General features: G+C 39.6%; 1 protein-coding gene across 3 annotated transcripts in view; it reads left to right on the top strand.

The window, feature by feature from the left end:
* The window catches only part of roraa (RAR-related orphan receptor A, paralog a), a 223,374-nt gene extending 200,993 nt beyond the window's left edge, over positions 1 to 22,381 (top strand). For 2 of the 3 annotated variants that reach the window (XM_032582847.1, XM_032582864.1), the window contains 9 exons: positions 5,566 to 5,651; positions 7,104 to 7,245; positions 9,077 to 9,472; positions 10,162 to 10,283; positions 10,391 to 10,523; positions 12,034 to 12,141; positions 13,097 to 13,207; positions 14,035 to 14,165; positions 14,470 to 22,381. In XM_032582847.1, coding sequence (XP_032438738.1) covers positions 5,566 to 5,651; positions 7,104 to 7,245; positions 9,077 to 9,472; positions 10,162 to 10,283; positions 10,391 to 10,523; positions 12,034 to 12,141; positions 13,097 to 13,207; positions 14,035 to 14,165; positions 14,470 to 14,634 — 1,394 coding nt within the window. In that variant the 3' untranslated portion in view covers positions 14,635 to 22,381. The remainder of the gene's footprint in view (positions 1 to 5,565; positions 5,652 to 7,103; positions 7,246 to 9,076; positions 9,473 to 10,161; positions 10,284 to 10,390; positions 10,524 to 12,033; positions 12,142 to 13,096; positions 13,208 to 14,034; positions 14,166 to 14,469) is intronic. The other variant, XM_032582856.1, reaches the window with a different exon arrangement.
* Positions 22,382 to 23,678: the final 1,297 nt, after the last annotated feature.

The raw sequence follows: 23,678 nt of genomic DNA, 5'->3' as shown, positions 1-23,678 counted from the left end.
TGCAATAATGTTACTTTTACCATTTATTAGCAGACCTTAATGCATTACCTGAAATACATTCATGTAATTCTGATGATGAATGATGAATTCTCATCATTCAACTGAGAGTAAGATGACAGGTTTTTAGAAAATTTGACGGATTACAGATTTGGTTTAAAACAATATAATCGGTGTAAAAAATTCCAGTTCATCTATTGTGGTATTTATGCATTTCTAGTTCTGAATTTTCTAAGATTTTATACATTTCAAAATGCATGTTAAATCCATACCGCAAATATATGGTATGGCATGGTCTTTACCTGTACCAGCAGTACGGGTAAATGGCAACATGTCTTGTTATAAGGGTCCTGCGGGGTTTCAAACAGATTATAATGAATCATTTGTGCTTTTACGAAATTTTCAAAACAAAGGCAATATTTATTAAGTGAACATTTTATTAGTCAACATTTGGAGATTTGTGAGTGAAGATTTTAAAGTATTATACACTTACATTTCAGCACGGCTGACATTACTAAAACACCAGTGTCTGAGGATGTGGTTTTTAGAGATTATACATCCTCACTGTAAATCTGAGATTTAGTTTACTTTTCAGATTTTCCATTATGCAATTAAAAAATGTCTCTTTTTCTCACAGTCTGAATAAATTCAGCCATGTCTTGACAAAGTCGTCTAAAATATGATTTTCTTTTGGATATCATCTTACTTGAAGCGAATAATTATGTGCATATATATCTTTTTAAATACATGCTGCCTAAGCATATATCACTGCTGCCACCAACTGTTTTGGAGGGGAACTGCTTGTTCCAGAGGCATGCCCTGCTGAACTACCTCCCAGGGGAAAAAAACACTGACTTGGAAGAGGTAGCTGCTTCCAAGCTATCTCTTGGACACCTCTTGTTATGTCTAAGTGTTTAGCCAATCACTTAGACATAACCAACCTACACTTTTCTTCCCAGAGTAACTGTGTCCACACTGAATATTGCAGTAGTGTGCAGCATTTATTGATCAGAAATAAATGAACCTTTGGATGTGTCTAATCTGCTCATATGCCAGGGATGTGAAAATAGGAAACTGACAGGTGGCAAACTTAATATGTATTTGTTTGACTGTCCTGGACTTTTATGATGTACTGTACTGTTCTCAGACTAGGCTCAGTGTAAAGGCTGTGAAAAAGACAGCGAAGGGCACTGGGTGAACATGCAATGGCCTCACTGGCCCTTTTGTACATGTGCACTGAGTGACACGTCATCCCCTCGGACGGCCTGCTAGTGATGTGAGTCAGTGTCCTTGAGCCGCTCAGCCACAGACAAAGAACAAGCCTTAACATTCTGCATGACCGTCTTCTCTCTCTGCAGCGCTCTTTATTCTTAACACCCATGCCACTCTGCAAGGATACTTGGGTTAGGTTACTTCCCCAGCTCTCATGGCAATGTCTGGGGCGTGATTGTGCTGTGGTCGGGATTCAACACAATCTTGGCATCTCAGCAGGTGTCTTTGAAGTGGCCTGCATGCAGAGAGGGCACTTCTCTGCTCTGCAAGGAGCGGCAGTGCTGCTGGGATGGGCTGTAGCATGGCCGCTTGTGTTACTGTGCCTGGCTTTGATGTTGTAAACAGAGCGGGCAGGGCTAGCTGGCAGGGAGGGCGACGGGTAGAGAGGCAGGCAGGCGGGCACGGTGAATGGGATCAGCGGCACTGCAGTGGTCAAGCTCAAGTGAGCCAGCAGCTGCTTGATTCACACCAGGAGACAGTTAACTCCACAGTTTATGTCAATAGATATTAACTGTCATTTTGGGATGCATGAATGTTTTTTTTGTTGTTGTTGTTAATAAGCCTCATTGTTTAAGTTCTCGCCTCTTCACCAAAGAAAGCAATAAGTATACAGAAATATATTATTTTTATTATTATTAGACTAGAAGTTTGCATCAGCTGGTCCATAGATGAGCCCTTTTTTACTGCTGAGTACACCTAGCATCTGTAGGTTTGTGTGGGAGCAAAGCGAAAGAGCGTAAGCTGGTGAGACTGGATGCACTTGGGCCCGTCCTGCAGCAGATAGGGTTTAACTAAACTACGCTCATGTGGATATATAATCTGCCCAGCCTGGCACCCCTGTGTTTGCACTCTCACTGCTTTCACCTGATGTGGCACAGCCTCTGTCAGGCCTGAGCGAGCGCCCAGCCAGCTCCGCTTCTTCAGGAGAGATGAAGGCATCTCACAGCTCTGCTGTGGGGGTGGGGTTGAGGCAGGCAGCAGCCTAAGCCTGGAGCTATCGGAGGCTGGAGCTCGTAGCCAAAAGCATGTGGGTTGTGAACGGGGTGGGTGGAAGCTCGGCTTAACTTGGCATGACAGCCGTAGAAACAGCCCTGCACTGCCACCCAATGGCCTGAGACTGTCACTGCGGCCTTTGGAGCAACATAACCACAGCTAGTCATAATTACAGCACGCTTCAGTTGTTGTGAGTGCATGTCAGAACAAATTATGTAAGTAATGAGGCTGAAAATGCTAAAGGAGTTGAAACACACTGCACAGCTAATGCTCATGCGGTGAGAACACAAAAACAAACAATAGAGTGCACTCATACAGAGATAGACCTAAATGAAATAACAAGCAACTGCGCACAGTAAGGAAAATATTAATTATAAATTAACCCTCTCAGTAAGGTTGTCAGAGCCCGCCTCCTGCCTGGGTTCCACTCTAATCCGGGCCAACGAGGTGCAGTGCCCTCTATTGTATGGGAGAACCTCAAATTGCAGGAGGTGTTTTATGAAGGAGTATTAATCGTTCATGATCCACCTCTCCTTTTTGTTCATTTTCCTAAAATCTAGGCTAATTCCAAGTAAACATGGCTGGTCTTGTTGACTCCAGCAGTGCAAGGAGAGATCCCCTGAATGAACAGAGTGCAACTCCCGGGTTGGTGGATTAAAGGCTCTGTGTTAAGGGGCTCTCCCGGGCACGCCTCGGGGACGAGGACATTATCCACATGACACAATGCAGGCTCCAAGGCAGCTGATTAAATGGGCAGGGATCTCTGGATGAACTCCAACAAAAGTACTTTTGATGTGATCAAACCGGAATAAAGAGGCTGCTTGTTAAGGTGTGCAGGAGATATTTTAAGTCTTTTGTCTTTAGACGAGACCTGAGGCATTATAGCAGACAGTTGGGCCTGGTTTGAGGGAAGAGGCTGATGTAACACTCTGAAAATATGCCACCTCTTTTTAAGAAGTATATTATATATCAAGCCCTGTCTGGGGAATTGATCTTATACTTATCCGAGCACTGCAGAACAGAATGCCAATGTCAGTTGTATTTGTGTAGGACATTTAAAAACAATAAATTTTAAACAAAGTGGTTCACAAACTAAGCAGACAAGATACTAAAACAAATATAAAAAGATGTATCCAAAAATATAAAAGAATAAAATGGAATGAAATTCCTCTATGCTACATAATATCTATATATTCCATATATATACATATATATATATATATATACTCTAAGATAAAGCAAAGGTTAAAAAAAAAAGTTTTAAGAAGATATTTTTATGTGTATATTTAGTGAATAACTACTGAGCACATTTGGGTAAGGTACTAAGAAGTCCAAACATCTTTATTTTTTTTATTTTATATTTATTTATATATTTATTTATTTTTTGGGCCATGGAGAAACTGGTTGGTCGATTGAAGTTCTCCAACAGGTGTATTAAAAAAAACAAAAGAAAAACCCTAAAGATGCACACATATATACAAATATTCAAAAAGACTCTCTTTCAAAGCAGTATCATAATCTCATACTGAAATATTAGAAAAATGTTGCTTTTAAATTATGTATATACTTATATATACTCTGACCAAAAGAAATATAAAATTATTATTTGTTTTGTTTGTTTCTGTTTAAATTTTCAGTGTTGGAGCATACATAGAGAGCATTCTTCTTTTTACAATCTCTGTAATCAGGGTTCTTCAGCCCCAGTCCACCAGAGCCACTCTTTTGCGATTTTTAATATCATCCCCAGCATACCTGAATTCATCTGTTGAACAAACTCTTCAATATGTCAAAAATGTAACATATCAATCTGTTGGTTCAGCTGCAGAATTGGTGAATTAATTAGCTGGAAGAACTAATGTTGTTCTCTTCCGACTAAAGCACACAATTATAGTTTAGCAAAGTACATGTTTATGTTTGTGATAGGTAGGACAGGAATAGGCTTTCTTCTTGGCATGTCTCCCAAACAACCAGGTAGGGAAATGACCTCTAATGGTTGTTATGGAGACTTGATGACCCCAGTCTGCCATGTTATCCTGCAGTTGTCTCTCACTACATAAACTTGGGTCTTCTTCCAGCCTTAGAGCCAAACAGCTGAAGGGAATAGGTCTCTATATTGTATCATATTTAAATATCAGGACAATGGGAAGTTGTACATTACTAATTAGAAAATTTTTGAAGCCCTGATCTTTTTCTTTTTATATATATATGAATGATGTGTAAACTTAGTGATTTCAATATTTACTTGGATCAAATGTAGTGGGTACAAGAGCACTTTCTGCCCTGATAGGCAGGCTACATCGGTGGTTAAAAGCAAACAAAACATTACATCATGACAGAGAGCATCCTACGGTGATCTTTCCTCGATTCAGATCAGATAGCTGGCGCTGCAGTACACTGATGGAAATGACGCGACTGAGGAGGGCAACTGAAATAGAGATATCCGGAGGGCGCTGGGGGAAGCTCGGAGGAAGGTAGCGGCGTGGCACTGGCGGCTGCTGCAGTGATAAAGCTGAGATCAGTGGGCCACGCTGGGAGTTCTGGGTGTCTCGTGTCTGTGTGTTCTGCCCGTTGAGCTGCAGGTTCTCTCCCGGAGCGAGGGCCGACGATGGATGAGGCCCATCCTCTCTGGGCTTTTGTCCTGCATCTCAAGCCTGTCAACAGCACAACGGCGCTGCCAAACTCAAACTGAAGTGTTTTTTTTTTTTGTTTTTTTTCCTTCCTGTATGGCTTGCTTACACACAAACGCATACAAATACACACAGTTTCTGCTTCATCCAGCACAGCGGGCATGTTATGATTCTTTGTGGTTGCAGTGGATTTGCTCCTGGGGGGGGGGTTATGGTTTTGAAATTTAAGAGCCTGCATGAAGTCGGGTTTTCCACCAGGGAATAGACCTCCTCATGTGGCTAAATGATCTTTTGTCATTGCACAAGGTTTATATTTTCTCTTCTGTGGGGTATTAGGGTTTGTGGGCAGCCGGGTCTTTTCTTAATGTAAGTTGTGTTTTCGCGACAAATCAATGCCATGTTTGTACAGGCTGTTGTTGAGCACTTTAAAATTGGATCCTTCCCTTAAAAAACACAGACACACACACATGACTGCAACTCTAAATATTCAGCTAATACTGTGTAGTAGTGAGGATTCAAAAGCCACTGGATGAGATGTTTTTAGAAGCACAGTGCTCTTTCATGTACCAACATGGATCCATGGTGAGAGGGTTGTACAGCGGCTTGTGACAGCAAAATGTTGATTTCTTTTTGCTGTTATTTATTTATTTCTTTCATTTTCTTTTCTTCTCCCCAGCTCAAATCGAAATAATTCCCTGCAAGATCTGTGGAGACAAATCATCAGGCATCCATTACGGTGTGATAACATGTGAAGGCTGTAAGGTAAGCATCAAGAGAAGCGAACCTGTTAGTGTGATGGGTTGTAAGCATGTGAAAGAGGGAGGGAAAAGACAGGGAGGAAACACTGAGGAGGTAAAGAAAGTTGCTTGTCTGGAAGAAAAAAAACATCTTAAAATGTTGCTGAAGTTTTACAGCGTTTTGGAGAGGGAGCGTGGTGTGTGTAAACACACAGAGCATGATCATTAAAGTGGTCAAGCACCACTGAGGACATCACAGAAAGGCACAATTAGTAGGACATAGTCATTCCTCTGCTTTCCTCTGCCTTTTCCCTCCCAGGGACATGTCTTTTTTTGCTGTTTTTTTTTTCTTTTCTTTTTTCGCTTCTGCTGCTCTTCTTGAAATAGGATGATCAAAAGGAGAGTGCTTTGAATTATAGCAGATTGTTGGCTGTTTGCTACAGCGTGTTTCTCCCCATTGAAGCCACCTTTTGTACTGTGTCAAATACACCAGCCATTCACGGCGAAGGAAAATTTGTGCAGAGTGTATTCCTGTCCCCCCTCGTGCTCGTCACCAAGCACATCATTAGCATTCCTCAGCCAGCCTCCACCTTTTGCTGTTTGCTCCAGGTGTGTGTGCGTGCATGTGTGTGATTTGGGGGGGGGGGGGGCAAAAAGAGGCTCCTTTCAGCTCTTCTTCCCAGCACCCTTCTCTCCCTCTCACTCACACACACACACAGAGATCCTGGAAAGGATAAAACGCTAAAGAATAAACTGCTGAAATCTATCTTTAATGATTGCTAATTAGTCCACAGGCAGAAAGGCCTTTAATAGTACGTGCGAGTACAAAAGTTTGGACCATAAATCATTGCATTATTAAGGAGTGCTACTTGTCACTGGCAGTTTTACTCTGTTTCCATAATGGCTTCCATTATAAAGCAAGTTGGCAGCTGTCAGCTGTTTTCTTGTAATTAAACAGCCAATGAGCAGCTAATTAAGACATATGTGTGTGGAGCAGTAGAGTGGGGCATGTTAATGATGTGCTGGAATCAATTCATTAAGTCAAAGGATGAGGAATCCAGTTGGTGTGCGTTTGCAATCCTTTAGCCTTGCACATGCCTGTGCTGCATTAATCAACACTAATAACGCCACTGAAGAGAAATGCCAGGCGTTGTTATCATACGCTACCCAAAACATGCCGCCCTCGTGTTGTACACGCTGGTGGATATACAGCGCTCTTTAAATGCCAGCAAAGAAGTCAGGAAAATACCACCGCAGTAGTTTTTGTTGCATTTCAATTTGCAAGCAGTAAAATGAAAATATCACCACTGGGAGTACAGTACATCCCCGCCAGACTGCAATAAATCTTGTCAGCGCTAGAGCACAATGAAGACATAAAAATGATCCCCCTTCTGAGGTGCCAGAATGAGTGTTTGCGGCCGCGGAGGCCTGTTCAGCAAACCTAAGGCGTATTTTCCGTGCCCCTCTCCCCGTGCAGGGCTTCTTCAGGAGGAGTCAGCAGAGCAATGCAGCGTACTCCTGCCCCCGTCAGAAAAACTGCTTGATCGACCGCACCAGCCGCAACCGCTGCCAGCACTGCAGGCTGCAGAAGTGCCTGGCAGTGGGAATGTCACGAGATGGTGAGTTGTTTTACGGGAGGGGAATCGACAGGTGGGTGCAATGGGCAAAGATACCGAGAGGTGAAGAGCTCACATTCAGGCACCTGTTTGTGTAAAATCTGTTCTGTAAAACTTCATGACGAAGTTGGGGCAGATGTTGTGAATTACAAATGGGTCGTTTTTTAAACTATAATTCTAGTATAATCTATATGTTTTTAAGGCTTTTATTTTATCTTTGTAACCTCAAGAGGCTCTTCTCTGATGGACTTGTCCATGAGAGTTTTTTTACGCCTTTATAATCCTAACTCGTTGCAGTTATATTTATTTGAAGATGTAGAACTGTTTCCCTGATTTTAGATAGAGGAAGGTTTAGGTGAGTAACTATGTGATGACATATTGAGATCAATATACTGTACATCTGACTTTCTTGAATGGTCTGTTCTCTTTTCATTCTTCTTTCTAATAAATATGAACCTCTGTGCCACCTCGTATATATACCTTATGTAAACGGAAAGTTACATATTCCTCCTGATCATCTTAAAAAAGTGAAGCATAAATAAAATTTGTATATATATATTTTTTTTTAGAACCAATCAGGCACACAGAGAATATTGGCACCAGTAATTATAATATATATAAATATATACATATATATATACTCTGACTAAATGTACTTGCACAGATGTAAGATCCGTTTTTTTTCTTGATTTTCAGTGTGTAATTATATTTTAATGATTTGACACATCATTATTTGGGATATCAATAAGTGTGGAGAGCAGTGTTTATAAACACTGCAAGGCAGTACCATTAGCTGTCCAGCTGTCCATAGAGAAATCATTGATTTGATTTGAGCCTGTGGGAACATATCTGATCATGCCCATTATGTGCCGGTGGTGGGAGAGTTGTTGTGGTAATAGAAACCTGTTTTCATAAAACAAGGAAGTTGTTAGAGGGTGTTGTTATTGCTGCTGTAGCTGGGATGCAAAATTGGGAGCCCCAGTTGGGAGCCCCAAGACACATTTGTGTCTTTCTTTGTCAGGCAGGTCTAGACTAGACTGAGCTGAGGAGGCTCTGCTTGAACACAGCAGACGTGTGATATGTTTTTCACTCAAGCACGATTTCACGGATTTGAAGTGAAAATCTTGAATTCACTTGTACACTCACAGACCCTGCCCCATGTACATTCACATATATCGTCATGTATATAAAAGAACACAGAAGTAAGTGAGTACTGTTTGTACAGTTCATCTCCCATGCAGACACACTTACACAGGTGTATATATGTTTTGACTGAAAGAAGGTGACTCTGAACATATGCAAGCCTTTATGCTTACTTTCCTCCCTGTCCCGCTGCATATATTTATTTGCATAGATACCTACATAGTGTAGACATAAACCCACACACATCCACATTGTGACCTCCTGACTTACAGAGTGTGCCCCATTACATCAGCCAGTTGTCCTGAACTATAGAGATTTACTTATAGTTTTATGTCAGTATTTTATTGAACATTAGTTCTGATGCATCAAGATTAAAACATTTTATTTTTTGTATTTGACCTGCTGGTCAAAGAAAAGTGGTCTGATTCTGATCTCTGGCCAAGATATTTTTAGAGCATATTTAAAGCTTTCTAGATTTAGTTTCCAAAACAAACTACTATGTAGACTATGTGTAGAGTTAGAAAATTAATCTTATTTAATGATTCATAAATGCCTATCAGTACACATTTTCCAAAGGATATATATTTAAAATTCTACTCAAATAAAATTTTGTTTGTGTGGTTTATTTTAGTCTAGCATTTTATTCCACTTTCACTTGATTTTCATACTTGTTTTGTCCTCTTTGCACCAGCGGTGAAGTTTGGCCGCATGTCAAAGAAGCAGCGAGACAGCCTGTACGCTGAGGTCCAGAAGCACCGGCTGCAGCAGCAGCAGCGAGACCACCAACAGCAGCCCGGAGAGGCAGAGCCGCTCACACCTAGCTACGGCCTCTCAGCCAACGGCCTAACGGAGCTACACGATGACCTCAGTGGCTACATGGACGGCCACACTCCTGATGGCAGCAAGCCCGACTCGGCGGTCAGCAGCTTCTACCTAGACATCCAGCCGTCCCCTGACCAGTCGGGCTTAGACATCAACGGCATCAAGCCGGAGCCCATCTGCGACTTTGCCCCTGGCTCTGGCTTTTTTCCCTACTGCTCCTTCACCAACGGCGAGACCTCCCCCACTGTTTCCATGGCTGAACTAGGTAAGGAGCAGGGAAAAGAAGGAAGAGGTTAAAGGAGAGACAGTGAAATGAAGGAGGGGGGTAGAACAACTCAACCGTGGGGCAAACGACACAAAGGTTGCTTAAAATAGCAGGAGGTTGGAGACTCATCTCCAACACTCATTAAAAGAGCCTCTTTTTTTTGTAATTAGTTTCCATTAATTAGGGCCAATCGGGATCCAGCAGGGCAGGCGTCTGGGGAAATCATTTTTTTAGGCTCCCTTGTGCTTAGGAACTCCTTTTAACAGATGTGTTTTCAAAACCATTTAAATTCTTATACTCAATATTTCTTTGAGAAAAAAAAATGTGACCTTTGTTTCAGTGAGTAACGTGGCGCCCCTCCCCCTCCCTTTTCCATGCATTTGTGTCATAACTAGATTGGCTTCGTCTCAACCTTAAGCTATGAGCTTCCTGCAGGCAGTATAAAGAAATGTCAACAAGCTTTCTCCCCCTCCCCTCCAAAAAAAGCCCACGTGTATTCACCCCCTTCCTTCGTTCTTCGTTAGAGCTCAGTAAATAAATCTTCTATTCCTGTGGCATATCTCATCAGTGAGCAGTGAGGTCTTCACTTTCACATAGGTCTGTGTATAACACCCAGATCTTAGCTGAATTCGTCTGGGTTGGTCATGATGATGATGATGATGATGATGATGATGCTGATTGTCTTCCAGAGCACCTCGCCCAGAACATCTCAAAGTCACACATGGAGACATGTCAGTACCTGAGAGAGGAGCTGCAGCAGATGACCTGGCAGGCTTTCCTTCAGGAAGAGGTGGAGAGCTACCAGAGCAAGGTAAGGCATCCGGCTCGGTGTTGCACTTTTCTGTAGCAGCTGCAGTCATTATCAAAACCATTGTTTTACAGCAGATAACCCATTCTCTGTCCTATCTTGTTCCTCAGCCCCGGGAAGTCATGTGGCAGCTGTGTGCTATCAAAATAACAGAGGCCATTCAGTATGTGGTGGAGTTTGCCAAGCGCATCGACGGCTTCATGGAGCTGTGTCAGAACGATCAGATAGTGCTGCTGAAAGCAGGTATGACAGCCTGTCAACATGGCCTGCTGCAGTCAAACTCACCTCGGCTCACCTCCGCCAGCCCCTCTCCGCCGTTGTCACGGGGGTGTAGCTGACCTGACTGCACAAAGCTCTTCTTCTTCACACGCACAGACAATGTCACAGACAGGAGGCCCCACCCCAGCCTGCCTCTGCCTCTTTCTGTTTTTGCCCTGTTCGCTGCATACATAGCAGAGGAGAACGCTGCGTTAGATAAGTCATCCGTTCCAGAATTCTGATAAAACCCATCAGTCTAGCTGCTGATTTTTTTACCCTGCTTTTTTCCCAGAAATGTAGGGTGTCTCTTCGAGCTGCTCTGATAAACTCCCCTGTATTTATGCAGATGCACAGTGCCATCCACACTTATTCGAACCCCTGGAAAAAAGTGTAAAAAGCCTTAAAATAAATTTCTCTTAATCTGCTTCTGCTGACAGGACAGCACTGCTCCAACTTTCTCACAAAGTTGGAGCAAACCGAGAGAAATCCATTTCTCTTTGCTTGGTCTCCCTACATCCTCCAGAGTCCTCTCTTATGCTCTCTTTTCTCAAGCTTACCTCACAGGATTAAGTTTTCTGAACTGAAATAGCCATGGAGTAGGATAGTTATTGTTTCTGGTGAATATTTTCTGTAGATTTTTAAAAACTTGGGTGCTCCTCCAGATTTGTTGTCTGAGTTGTAGTTATAAAGTTTTTCATTATTTCCTTGAGTGTAGCTGTAGGTACATTTAGGCAGCTAGCTATTGTCTTGACAGTACTTTCTGATTTATGAATATAAACACACATCAGTCTTTCCAGAATGTTGTGTTCTTTAATATTTCCCATTTTGAACAGTTGCTAAGAAAAGCAGGCCACTATTCTTAGCCACTGTTTACATGCTACCCCAAGAAAACATGAATTTGAGGATTATTCAAGAAAAAACCCTAGACATTCTGCAAATTATAAAAATGTTTTGGTTACATTTATTTTGAAGGAACTACTATAGATATTGAGATGTGTAGCATCGGTGATTTTTATTTTTGCTTTTCTCTCTGTATAAATGTACTAAGATGTATTTTCTGAAATTTTCAGTGTGCACGGCTGTTGCAGCAATACAAGATGCATTTACTCAAGGCTTTTTACAAATTTTTTTTCAGCTATGTCAATAAGAAGTACAGTTCTGTACTTCTTTCCTCTGTGCTCTCTCCCATCAAGTTGTACAGATCGCACCATTTAATAAATAACTTTTCAGCTTAAAAAAGCATCTGAACCAAAGAGTGGTGTCACTACCTATATTTGTCAAATTTGACTCTGGATAGAATAGCCTTCTATCGATGATGTTTTCATTTGCGGAGGCAGTTTTTATTCTCATCTGCCAGCGGGCGCATCCCAAAGCGGTTGTTTTCTTATATTTCGGAAGATTAGCACAAAGCATAATCATGTGTTTTGCACCTCTGCCTGATGTTACGGGGGAAAAAAGAAACTCTTCAGCATCTTGTTGCTGTCTGTCTCTGCAGGCTCTCTGGAAGTTGTGTTTGTCAGAATGTGCCGTGCCTTTGACTCGCAAAACAACACAGTCTATTTCGATGGAAAATATGCCGGACCTGATGTGTTCAAGTCATTAGGTAAGTGGAGTGGGTGTACACCCCAGCAGACGTGGGTGTTTGCTTGCTGTGTTTGTGTATATAGAGTGTATCTTTACAGTGTCTTCTTCCTCTCCTTGGTGTAACAGCCAAAATTAGAGTCGGCTGCTGTTCTTTTCTCAATGCTGAAGGCCTGGAAGCAAACACTGAGCTCCTTATCCCTTCCTCACCTGGCATTTCTGTCTCTTCAGCGGTTATTTATGGTACAACAGAGATGTTACCGAGGCGCCGCTGCATATGGCTCGTGTAACTCTGAAATAAATAAAGCTAGACGGGGCGTCTGTGGGGAGAGTGCTATCAAAACTATTGCCGGTAGTCTGACATAAAACATCTCAGGCAAAAAAAAAGCAAATAGCAGTCATGTTTGACTGTCATATTTTACTGTGATATTCCAGCATGGATTTTCTTGTTTCAAGGTAGCTTCTTGACAGAAAAAATGTAAATGCATCCCACAGTGATTTTAAGGATGCACATTCCTGTTTCTTTGTGTTTGTTTATCACTCTGTTTATGCATTAGTAAAAGTCCCTCTAACAGATATCAGGGGACGGCGGCGGAGGGCGGGAGAGTGATGGGCTTTCAGAGCAGCGGTGGCATGTGCCTATCTCTTTACATCCCTAATAATTGATTTAACTAAAAGCCTCAATAGTGACCTCATTTTAGCTTGCATAACACCGCCCAACTGCCAAAAGTGACTCGTCTGGGAGGCAAAACTCAGTGAAAGCATTGCCTGTTCTGCTTAAGACGCTCCCATGTGCTGTCAGCACGCTGCTCTTTTTTATCCTCTCCCCTTCCTCTCCTCTCCCTGTGTGCCTCTCTCCCAATAAAGATCAAGAGTGAATGTTGTTCTTTGGTCTTCCCCATCCTAAACCCCTTCTCCCTCTCTCTTTCTCTTTTTCTCTCTCTCCCTCTCTCTCTCCATGTCCTTTGCTGTGGCAGGCTGTGACGACTTGATCAGCTCCGTCTTCGAGTTTGGGAAAAACTTGTGTTCTATGCACCTGTCTGAGGATGAGATCGCCCTGTTCTCTGCTTTTGTGTTGATGTCTGCTGGTAGGTGTCAGTCACAGCAACAAACAGGGGGGAGAGGGGAGGGAGCAGCCACACTCACCTGCTCACCATAACAATATACACTGCCTTGCAAAAGTAGTCATACCTCTTGAACCTTATTTCATTTGATTACATTTTAATGTGCATTTTATTGGAATATTATGTGATAGCCCAATGCAAAGTATTCATTTTAAAAGAAAACTAAACTAAGATAGTCACATGCATACGTATTCAGCCCCTCTTACTCTGATAGCCTTAAATAAAGTCAAGTGTGATCCTTCAGAGTAAAATAGAATAGAAAGAGCCTTAATTGTAAGGGAAATTTTAGGTGTGACAGCAGCATCAAGTTCACAGAAAAAGTTTTTAAAGAATTAAAACAATATAGAAAAAGTCGCCTAGTTAATCAAAGCAGGCTCATGTGTTAGAACGGTACTGAAACCAAATTCAGTTGGGAATCTGTGGCAGGTCTTAGAAAAATGCTATTGAAATGCTCTTCATTCAGTCCTAAAGCAACTTGAGCAATTTTGCACAGAGCAAAATTAATCAAAGCTGGTAAAGACATAATTCACAACACTTAGAGCAGCATATTGCAGCAAAACGTAGTTCAAGAAAGTAAAAATCCTACTGGGTTAAATCAACTACACACCACACTTTTCAGATTTGTAATTGTCAATTAAAATTTAAAACAAATGCAAGATGTATTTGTTTTTAATTAAGATTTATAATGTAACATGGCAATCGGGTTTTATATATATTTTTTGGAAAACACTGTACCACAAGCACTTTTATGCTAGCTTACATGCAAAAAAGTTTGCTAATAAATGAAGCAGTGAAATGTATTCCACCAGACCGATCCTGGCTTCAGGAGAAGGTGAAAGTGGAAAAACTCCAGCAGAAGATCCAACTGGCCCTTCAACATGTTCTGCAGAAGAACCACAGAGAGGACGGCATTCTTACAAAGGTTAGTCGCCACACATCACGCCATACATCCTGAGAAGTAAAATATTTTCACAATTTAGTGTCCAAACTAAACATAAAGTTCCTTTTTTTCCCTGAGAAAAGTGAAAATTTGTCAACCACATTTTCTTCCTAATATAAAGTGTCACACAGTCTCAATATTTACAAGTGTTTTTGCCCCGTGTGGGACAGAAAACACTGTAGGGAGAGCTGTTTTCGTCTTTTTTTTTCTCTCTTCACTACAATTGCTCCATGTCTTTGCCTCGTCGTGAATCTAAACAGCCTGTCTCCTCTCTCTCTCCCCACAGTTGATATGCAAAGTGTCGACACTGCGAGCGCTGTGCAGTAGGCATACAGAGAAGCTCACGGCTTTCAAAGCAATATACCCAGACATTGTGCGTGCCCACTTCCCCCCCTTATATAAGGAGCTGTTCGGATCAGACTTTGAGCAGTCCATGCCCGTTGATGGGTAACGGGCGCGACCCCCTCCTCCCTCCAGGTGCCGGTGTGCCCACTGTTTGAGGGGGAGGGGAGCTGGGGGGGACGTGGAGGAGGAATCTGAGACACTTTACTGGTGCCCTGCACAAAACCGGAGCGGACAGATGGCACGCTGTTCAACTTTTTTTCCTCTTGTTTTTTTTTTTGTTTTTTTGCAGTGGAGGGGGGGGAGGGCATTGGGGAGCTGATTGTCAAGGTTTACTATGTTGAATTTAAGTCTCAAAGGAAGACACAACAGAACCCTAGTGGGACATAAAGAGGAGATAGGAACAAATGATTTCTGTTTGGCTGAACTTGGCCTTCCTATGCACTATTTTGAAGAAGAAAAAAAGATAACGGTGTTTTTGCTTTTATCATGATGTGGGAGAAAAAGTATAAACACTTAAAAGATGACCACATCAGTATTATTTTCCAGATTTGCACTCCTTAAACAAGTTTTAGTATTTTCTCAATCAAATCTTTGTAATGTCTAATTTCCATAATTAAGTTGTGTAAGAAATGTGCACACTTTGGTCAAGTTCAGCCATTTTTCCTCCTTTTTGTTTTTGTTTAAGAAGCAGCGCTCGAAATGAAAACTCACAGCAACTTTCTGGGAGGTTTCCGTCGGCATGGTGATGCAATCGGCGCCTCTTTAAGGACAATCGTTTAAAAAGGAAAAAAAAAAGAAAGAAACCTAGAATTCTGGTAATTCTTATAAAAACGCAATGATTTTAGCTGTCAAGGACTCCATCCACCATTGTTGCATAGTGAAAATCATGTAAGGCCATCTGCTATTAATCCTTCTCTGGACAGGTGCCCTGAAGAAGCCCGGGGCACCGACGCAATGAAAAGGCTCCATTCCACCTGTTTTATAATGTACTACAGGGTATATGGTCATAAGTACTTACTATACAGAAAAAAAATAATGTTTATAGAATCTATTTTAAATAACATGTATGATATTAGTAGTTAGACCATTCTTAATTGTTGAATTGATAAGGCACTTTTATTTACACCTTTGTTTAATTTAAGACTTGTATATTTACCTAGTGATGTGTTGCATGTGCACAAGAAGTACAAGCTGAATCATGAACACAGAGGTTACTTTTGGGAGCTACAAATGGTTATTTGACCTGGAAGTGTTCGGAAGGGGGTTGGTTCTGTTAGGCTGGCCAATGCTGCTGCTGGACACCAATCAATGAGGCATGGATTAGGAGGCAAGCTAAAGACACTCCTTTATTTTTTTTTATGCAGCAACTACAAGTGTATTCTCACCTAAATAATGTGTTCTGAATATTAGTTATCGCCTGTGAATGCTATTCAATTCTGAAACCTTTTGGGCTACAGAAGTTTGCAGATAAATTCTAATTTGACAGACTGCACAGATGTTGTTTAACAAGCTAAAACTAACATAAATTTCTATATATTTTTTGCAATGTGGTCAAAGTGGAGAAAACACATTGAGATTATAATCCAACTGTTCCACCTAGTGGAAGGTAAAAATAAAACAAGCAAACTTAGCAGAGGTGCACTTACTACCCTAAAAGCACGCCTGCAGTGCATTGCAAAAATAATTTGTACCCCTTGAACTTACTTTAGACAACATTTTATCATGTAACAATCCCTCTGATGCAATTGTGAATCTATTTTATGTGGTAAACCAACACAAAATTCAAATAATTGTGAAGAGTGAGGAAAGTGATGCAAGTTTCTAAACAAAGACTAAAAAGTGTGGTGTTTAGCTTCCTCATCCCTCACCTCAAATCTCAGTTGGAATAGGTCTGTACTTTGACTGGACCATTTTATCACTTGGAATATGCATTGTATTAGAGGAAAGGAATCCGATGCAAAAGCATTCAGATTATTCTTTGTATAAAGGTTTTAAGGGTTCACTGCAACATTAATGGTCTACCACTTAAAATGCTAATAAAACAGAGTGACGTTTTTTACTATAACCTGACAAAAATAAGACTAAAACAGAGTTCAAGGGGTATGAGGCTCAGTCAAAAGTTTTGTTTTTCATATATAAAATGAGTGACTTTTTGCCTTCTTACCATCGCCTCAGCTTGGCAGCACCTTAACAGAACACAGAAGAAAACAGCTAAGAGAAAGTGAATATTCAAAGCCTTGTCTGGTCGTAAAGCTTCTATTTTTGTAACTCGTTTTGGTTTTAACAAACCCATGAAAGAGGGAGAGGACAAAAAAAGATGTCAGGTAGCACTTAACTGTATCCCTGCAATAATTAAGACTCGCTGTTGTTTGTACAATTAGGAGAGGGAAGTATATTTTAAAAAAACAAACAAAACAGAAAAACGGTAGGACAAGTGCTATTTTCAGAACGCTTTGTTGTTGTGCTTCTGTTTTTGTTGAGTGTGTCTTTCTTGTCAGTGTGGTGATAAAAAATGTTAAAAAAAAAAAAAAAAAGTTAAAAAAAAACCCTGGATGTGCCAAACTGTAGTTGTTGCTTCCACTTTCCAGTCTACTTGCTTAAAATGTAGAATGGATTCTGAAGACATTCCAGCAATCTTGGTAGCAACTCCTTAAATATCTTAAAAGAAAAGGAAAAATATCCCTTTAGAAAACCCAGCAAAGCGTGTTAATACATTTGTCACTGACTGTAAAACAGGATCAAGTTTTGTTTCTCTAGTTTTCTGTTTGTACACTATCATTCCTCTGCCGTGCAATTTGCACAAGACGTTAATGCCTTGTGCTGTCACTCCTCAGGGAAGAATAGTTTTTTTTTTTTGTTGTTTTTTTCTTCGCCTTTCTGTTTGAGAGGACTTTTGTTTGTATTCATCATGTTTAGTTGAGTGAATATTGTTTGTTTGTTTCAGGGATGTTTCCATAAGAGGCGGTTAAAATTAGAATTTAAAAATTGATCACTGAGTTCACATTTCAAGATACAGTTGAAACCAGATGTATATTTACACTTTGTTAAAAAGATACAACCATGTTTTTCTCATTATCTGTCTTTTTATCAAACTAAACTGCCTGTTTTGAAATTATTTGCAATTGCCCGTTTTTGTTTTCCTAAGGACCAGAATAATGAGAGAGACATCCAGTGGTTTAATTAAATTAGAAATCAAGTTTTTAGCCATGACGACCTGTCTTTTATTTTGAGAAAAGAAGGGAAGCTTAAATGTCTCAGAACCTCATCCCAACTGGAAAGTACAGTAGTGCCAACATCATGTTTTATTGGTGCAGGCAGGACTGCTGCACTTTAAAAAATAGTTTCCCTTTATGTGGAAATATTAAAACATCTCAAGACATCAGTCTTTCAAATGGACAATGACTTAAAGTGTGCCACCTAATTAGTTGCAAAGTGGCTCAAGGATAACGGTCAACGTTTTGAGGTTGACATCACAAAGTTCTGATCTCAGGACTATGAAGATAAAAAGATTTTGTGTGAACAAGACTGCCAGCCAACCTCACCCAGTAACTCCAGTTCTGTCAGGAGGAGTGGGCCAAAATTCTATTGTGAAACGTTTATAAAAAGAAAGGGAAAATTACCTAAGTTTTACATCTTCAAACCAAATAGTAGGAAAATGTCTTTAAAGATTTTTCTTTAACTTCTCTTTCATTATCCTGACATTGAACAAACAGAAATACTTTTAGTAATCCTAACCTAATTGACCTAAAATAGAGTCTAGTCAGACAATGAGAGACAAAATGTCTTTTTATAAGTAGTATGTAAATATTTGGTTTTAACTGTATGGAGCTTTCAGCCAAGAAATCAAAACAATGATCTTTTCACTTTTGCAATCTACAGTTTTTCAGCACAAAACATTTTTCTATCAGAAAAGAAAAAAAAATGTTGATTTCAGATGGTGTCATCAGGGTCTTTACAAATGATTACCCTCTTTGTTAGAAAAACCAAAATATTCTTATGCAATACTGAATCGGTTGTGTTTGGGTTGTAGTAGATCTGCTGTACCTGTTCTTATGTTTCAATTCTCTTTGGATATTATGCACAAGCCCTCTATATGACTAGTTAACCTCAGTCTCCGAGCAAAACAACCCCTCCCGCCCCCAGTCTGGAGCACTGCTAGACAATCCAGGTTTGTGAAAGATGTCTGTGGCCCCCGATAAGAACAGCATATAGAAAGGATGCGGTGTGAATGCTCAGGGAGGTGGAGTGGGAAGGCCTGAGGCGTACCTCGATTGGCCAGGTTTTTATCGTAGCACACTGAACTTTGCAGTTCCTACTATGGGATATTTTTTTTATTTTTTTTAAAGGTGATTTGGCTGCTTTCCTTTGAAATGATTTGTTTTCAACACATTTTCTAGTTGCATAACTACCAAGTATTTTTCTCTCACACAGCTAAGGTCTGCCACTCTCAAAGTGCAAAAAGGTGAGCCTGCTTAGTGGCTCTGTGATGCATTCTATAAAATATTATGAGCAATATGCCTTGTGTTGAAATTACGGGTCTCTACATTGCAGTTATCTGCCTTTTTTATTAATTCTATCCATCCAGTATGTTTACACTTTGTACCAAGAAGTAATAATAATCCCTTCAGTTTCTTTTTCCTCTTCAGATGTGCTTGTGTGGTTGTGATAGGAGAAAAGAAAACAGTCATCAAGCACACTATTACTTTGGTACAACTATGAACTACGACTAAAATATTATGTCTGTTTCAGTGGCGGTTTTTGATATTGGTCATATAAGCAGTTGCCCAGGGTGGCATTACAAAGGGGTCGCACAACCACTAGATATAAATGTAAATGCACTGTATTGTATCCCATCCCAGAGTCTCAGTTAAGTTCTTGCATTTTAATTGGTGGGGTTGTGGGCACCAGAGAGAGTCAATGGCCCAGGACACCATGAATGCAAGAACCGCCACTGTTCCTTTTTGCTCTTTTTCCCCTCCCCCCAAGTTTATGTGTACTATTTAGTCTCTGTGTAGTATACAGTAAAAATGTGTTGTTCCTTCTGTCTCTGCTATGTTGTCTGTTTGTAAAAAGCAATAGTCTCTGTATGGGTGTGTGTGTGTATGTGTTTTGTTCTGACGGTGTGTGACTAAAATAAAAAAAAAAAACCCAGACAAGGCTTTAATAATTACAGAGGAACAGGGTTATGTGAATAAGGACATTTTGGTTTTAATTTTAAAGAATTTAAATAAAGGACAAAGGTTTGGAAATGCTGAGCTGGATCCATCCATATTAAGTATAAGTTTTTTTTGTTTTTGTTTTTATTTTATTTAAAAAAAAAAAGAAGCATAACATAACGCCTTCAGCAATTCAGCAATGTGCAACAATTCTGCGGGGGTAACAAAGAGCAGTACCAGATTTCCAAAAACATGCTTTTCCTGCTGTATTGGTCAGGTCGGCTCATATTGGGGAAAAAAATCCATTTTTAACAAAATGCCGGAGTTTGGAGACCTCTGTGGCCGCAGATTGTGAAAGCTGGCGTTATGTCACGCTTAAAAGCTGCCAGCATGTGCTGTAGCCCAGAATTTTTAATCTGTCATTGCATTTTTATCAAACTCATCTTCCAAAGCACAGGTGATAGGAATTTTAAGATTAAAATTACATTTAAGGACAATAGTTTAAAAAGAAAGAAAAAAGAAAAGGCGCAACCTTTAGCCATAATTGAATGTCAAGCAATAATATATGTTGGTGTATTATTTCTCATTCTTTTGTGCATCTGCATGTAAATACACCCTCTTATTTATCACAATCCTTTTTTTCTTTTTCTTTTTTTTGTGTGTCGATTTTTGTGGACGTCTCATCTGTATATTTGACCGGTTCAGTTCCCAGGTGGAGAACGTAGAACTTGACATGGCCTGTATTACTGTACGTGTTCTTTTTCTCACTCTCTCCCTCATTCTTGGCTGTTTTTATTCATCATATTTAATATTATTATTCTTATGGATCACATGTATAAAGGTAGCTTTGTAACTTCTGTCTGTATAGGTAAGAGGAAAATACTGCTACTAAGGCCTACCCAGTGAAAATATTTATCTGTTTATCGATTGCATCATATTGTACGATGAAGCTGTTTCTACTTTGCTTCCCTCCTTTAGGATTAGTTTGATAGAGATAGGGGTGTGCTGACATTTATTTTGTGTTGCCCTAACGTGTGGTGCTAGGTAAGTTAATTTTGTGAACCAAGTATTGATTCCTAAGCCTGGCCACCCTATTAGTTCAATAATTTTATTGCCTATTAATGTATTATTGATATTAGGACTCAATGAATTATAATGATGATAATGAAAATGATAGTGGTAAAAGAGAAAAAGAAGTACCCAGACAGTACCTGTATCAGTGTGCTAGCTCTGGGATATTGCACTTATTTCCTTCTGGCTTATAGCAAAACTAGAATCTGCTCATTTTAAAAACTATTTAAGCTCGCTTTTCTGGATTTTTGTGGAGAAATCCTGATTTTCAAACTGAAACAGCAGTATTTTTTTTCCTTTCTCTTTCCCTATTGTAAGAAAAACCACTCACTGAGGCTGTAGCTCGTCAGGTCTTTAAGAAGTTAACTATTTTACCTCGTGTGTCTGCATCGTCCCTTACTTGACGTGGGATCGTGGTGCTCGGGTTTCTGTATGTTTCAATGGCCCTGAAAGGGTAGTCAGACCAGTGACATATATTTTTTTTAATATTATTATTACTGCTTCACAAAAGTGTTTAAAAAACTGACATGAAAGGATTTGCCAACTGATGACAAAGTCGACTTTTTTCCTCTTCTCTGTAGCAAAATCATTAAGAAAATGCTCGCAATAATAAGCAAAGTATCACACTGAGTGCCTCTCGGTGTAACAAAATGCATACATGGTTTTGATTGTCCTTTTTTATTTTCCAAACGTGTACTGATGTGACAATGTATTTTTTACATAACGAAAAAATCTCACCCTCACTTGCTTAAAAATGTTCTTTTTTTCTTCATGTGTTTTGACATGTTTTGGTGCATTATGTCGAAAGGGTTTTATGAATAGATGTCATCCCTCTCACCTTGATTTCAGAAGGTCCTGGAAGTTTGTTTTTATATTGATCTCAAATGGTCAATTAAAGCTTGCAGATAAGTTATTACCCGAAATGATCCCTTGCACATTTTCTTTTTTTCTTTGATTTTTTTTTTTTGTAATAATTTGACATTTCTACATTTTCTGCTTGTGGTGTAATCCTTTTTCATCACTGCAAACAGAAGATTTGCTAATACATTGTAAATTCTGTATTAGTAAGTGTTTGTAAAACAAGCGTACAGCACATCTGGTTCCTTTTAATGTTCTATGTTCATTGTGAGCTGAGTTGGTTTGGGTTAACTCTACACATGAAGGTTGGGTGGAGCGGGGCTCGATGCTTCTTTTCATTGCAAAGCAATTAAAAAAAACAAAAAACATTGAAAAGGCCCAAACTAGTTTGTGTTTGACACAGATTTCTAAGTCACACATTTGCTACTGATCTTAAATGGCGACAGTTGATCATGAACCTTTTTATCCAGCTCTTTTGAACTCTCTTTAGCAGGTAGTCTAATTCACAAATGTAGTTTTGCTCCTTCTTGTCTGATTCTTAAATATGAAAATAAGTATTTTGATTCATTTTGTAAATACATCTGTAAAGAAGAATAAGAAATTTAATGTTGTCTTTTAAATACTTTTCATTCTAATATGAATGTTGTTATATTGTACTTAGAAACTGTACCTTTAATATTACCTTTATTAAAAGTGCATTGGACACATCGATTTTAGATGTGCTTTATGTGCTGTTATCCCATAATAAAATTTACCGCTTGTAATGGGCTTTGTTTTTCTCTGATTGTTTGTCTGTCTCACTTTGCCTGCCCTTTGTTCTGCTCACATAAAAAATTAAATCAGCCTAAAGATTTCTACCACCAGCTACATTAACATATGACAATTACTTTTCAGTCCCAGACACTTCTAGAATTTTCATGAATTTATTAATAAATATGGCAATATACCTCTACATCTCAATAAAAGTTTGGATATTGAAACGTTCATTTGAGTAATTCAGTTCAAAGAATAGAACTTACAATACATTTACACACAGAGTGAATTGTTATTTCAAGAGTTTATTCCCATTCATGAAGTAATGCATACTTTTACTGAAAGTTAAGTGGAAGGAAAGAATGTTCATTGTAAAATTCACTGTTCAAAAGATGGCCTATTAATGGAAAGTTGAATGAAAGGAAAATGTTTTCTGCCAAAAAGAGAAGAAAACCCAGCTGGTTGTGTACTGCATTAAAAGTGTGAGGAGTAGCTCTATTCTGGAAGTCTGTGGGAAAAGGCTATAGAGCTGGCTGTTCAGATTGTTGTATCCAATAATATTTACTGAAAGTTAAATGGAATAAAAAATTAATTAGTGAAGACACTGGTTGTTTGACTACTTAGTGAAAAGTGAAATAGAAGAAAAAAAAATTTTAAGCTTGTTTAGACTGCTGTATCCTAGTATGTTCATAGACTGTATTCACTGCTGTATCCATGTGTATTAATAGAAAGATAAGTTGAGAAAAAAAGGTTGGAAAAAGAAAGTGAACAAGTGACCAGGACCACAGCCTTTAAAGGGTTGCAAAAAAAAACAACATAAGAAAACCAAGAGTGGAGAGAGGAGGAGGCTTACATAACACTGACTCTGGGTTGAGTCAGTGCTTCAAGAGCCACCACACGCAGACTCCTCTACAATATAGGTTATAACTGTTTGTGTTTACGCTCCTGAGCCAGAAACCATTCCATTACCGTCTAACTTCAGTTTTTGGTTTTAGATGTAACCAACAGAAATAAATGACTGAAATATATTGCTCTGTGCATCATAAGTCTATATAAATATCAATGTTATATTTTGAATTACTGAAATTAACTTTTCATTCATGTTAATTTAAGTGTCTGTACCATTTGCATGACCTGATCAGCTAAGCCCGAAGGTCTGAAATATGTCTTTCCTGTCAGTGTTTCTAGCATCTTCTGGTATTGAGACAGAAATCTTTGGACACCTAACAACTGCAAAAACCTCCCTTACCATTTTCTTCACACAAGGCTGAACTCCTGCAGTTGTAAGCTTGAAGCAAAAAATATTCTATTT

This window comes from Xiphophorus hellerii, chromosome 2 (genome assembly GCF_003331165.1).
Source record: "Xiphophorus hellerii strain 12219 chromosome 2, Xiphophorus_hellerii-4.1, whole genome shotgun sequence".
Classification (NCBI taxonomy): Eukaryota; Metazoa; Chordata; class Actinopteri; order Cyprinodontiformes; family Poeciliidae; genus Xiphophorus; species Xiphophorus hellerii.
The sequence above is the reverse complement of the archived record's forward strand: the minus strand, read 5'-3'. Positions and strand labels throughout refer to the sequence as shown.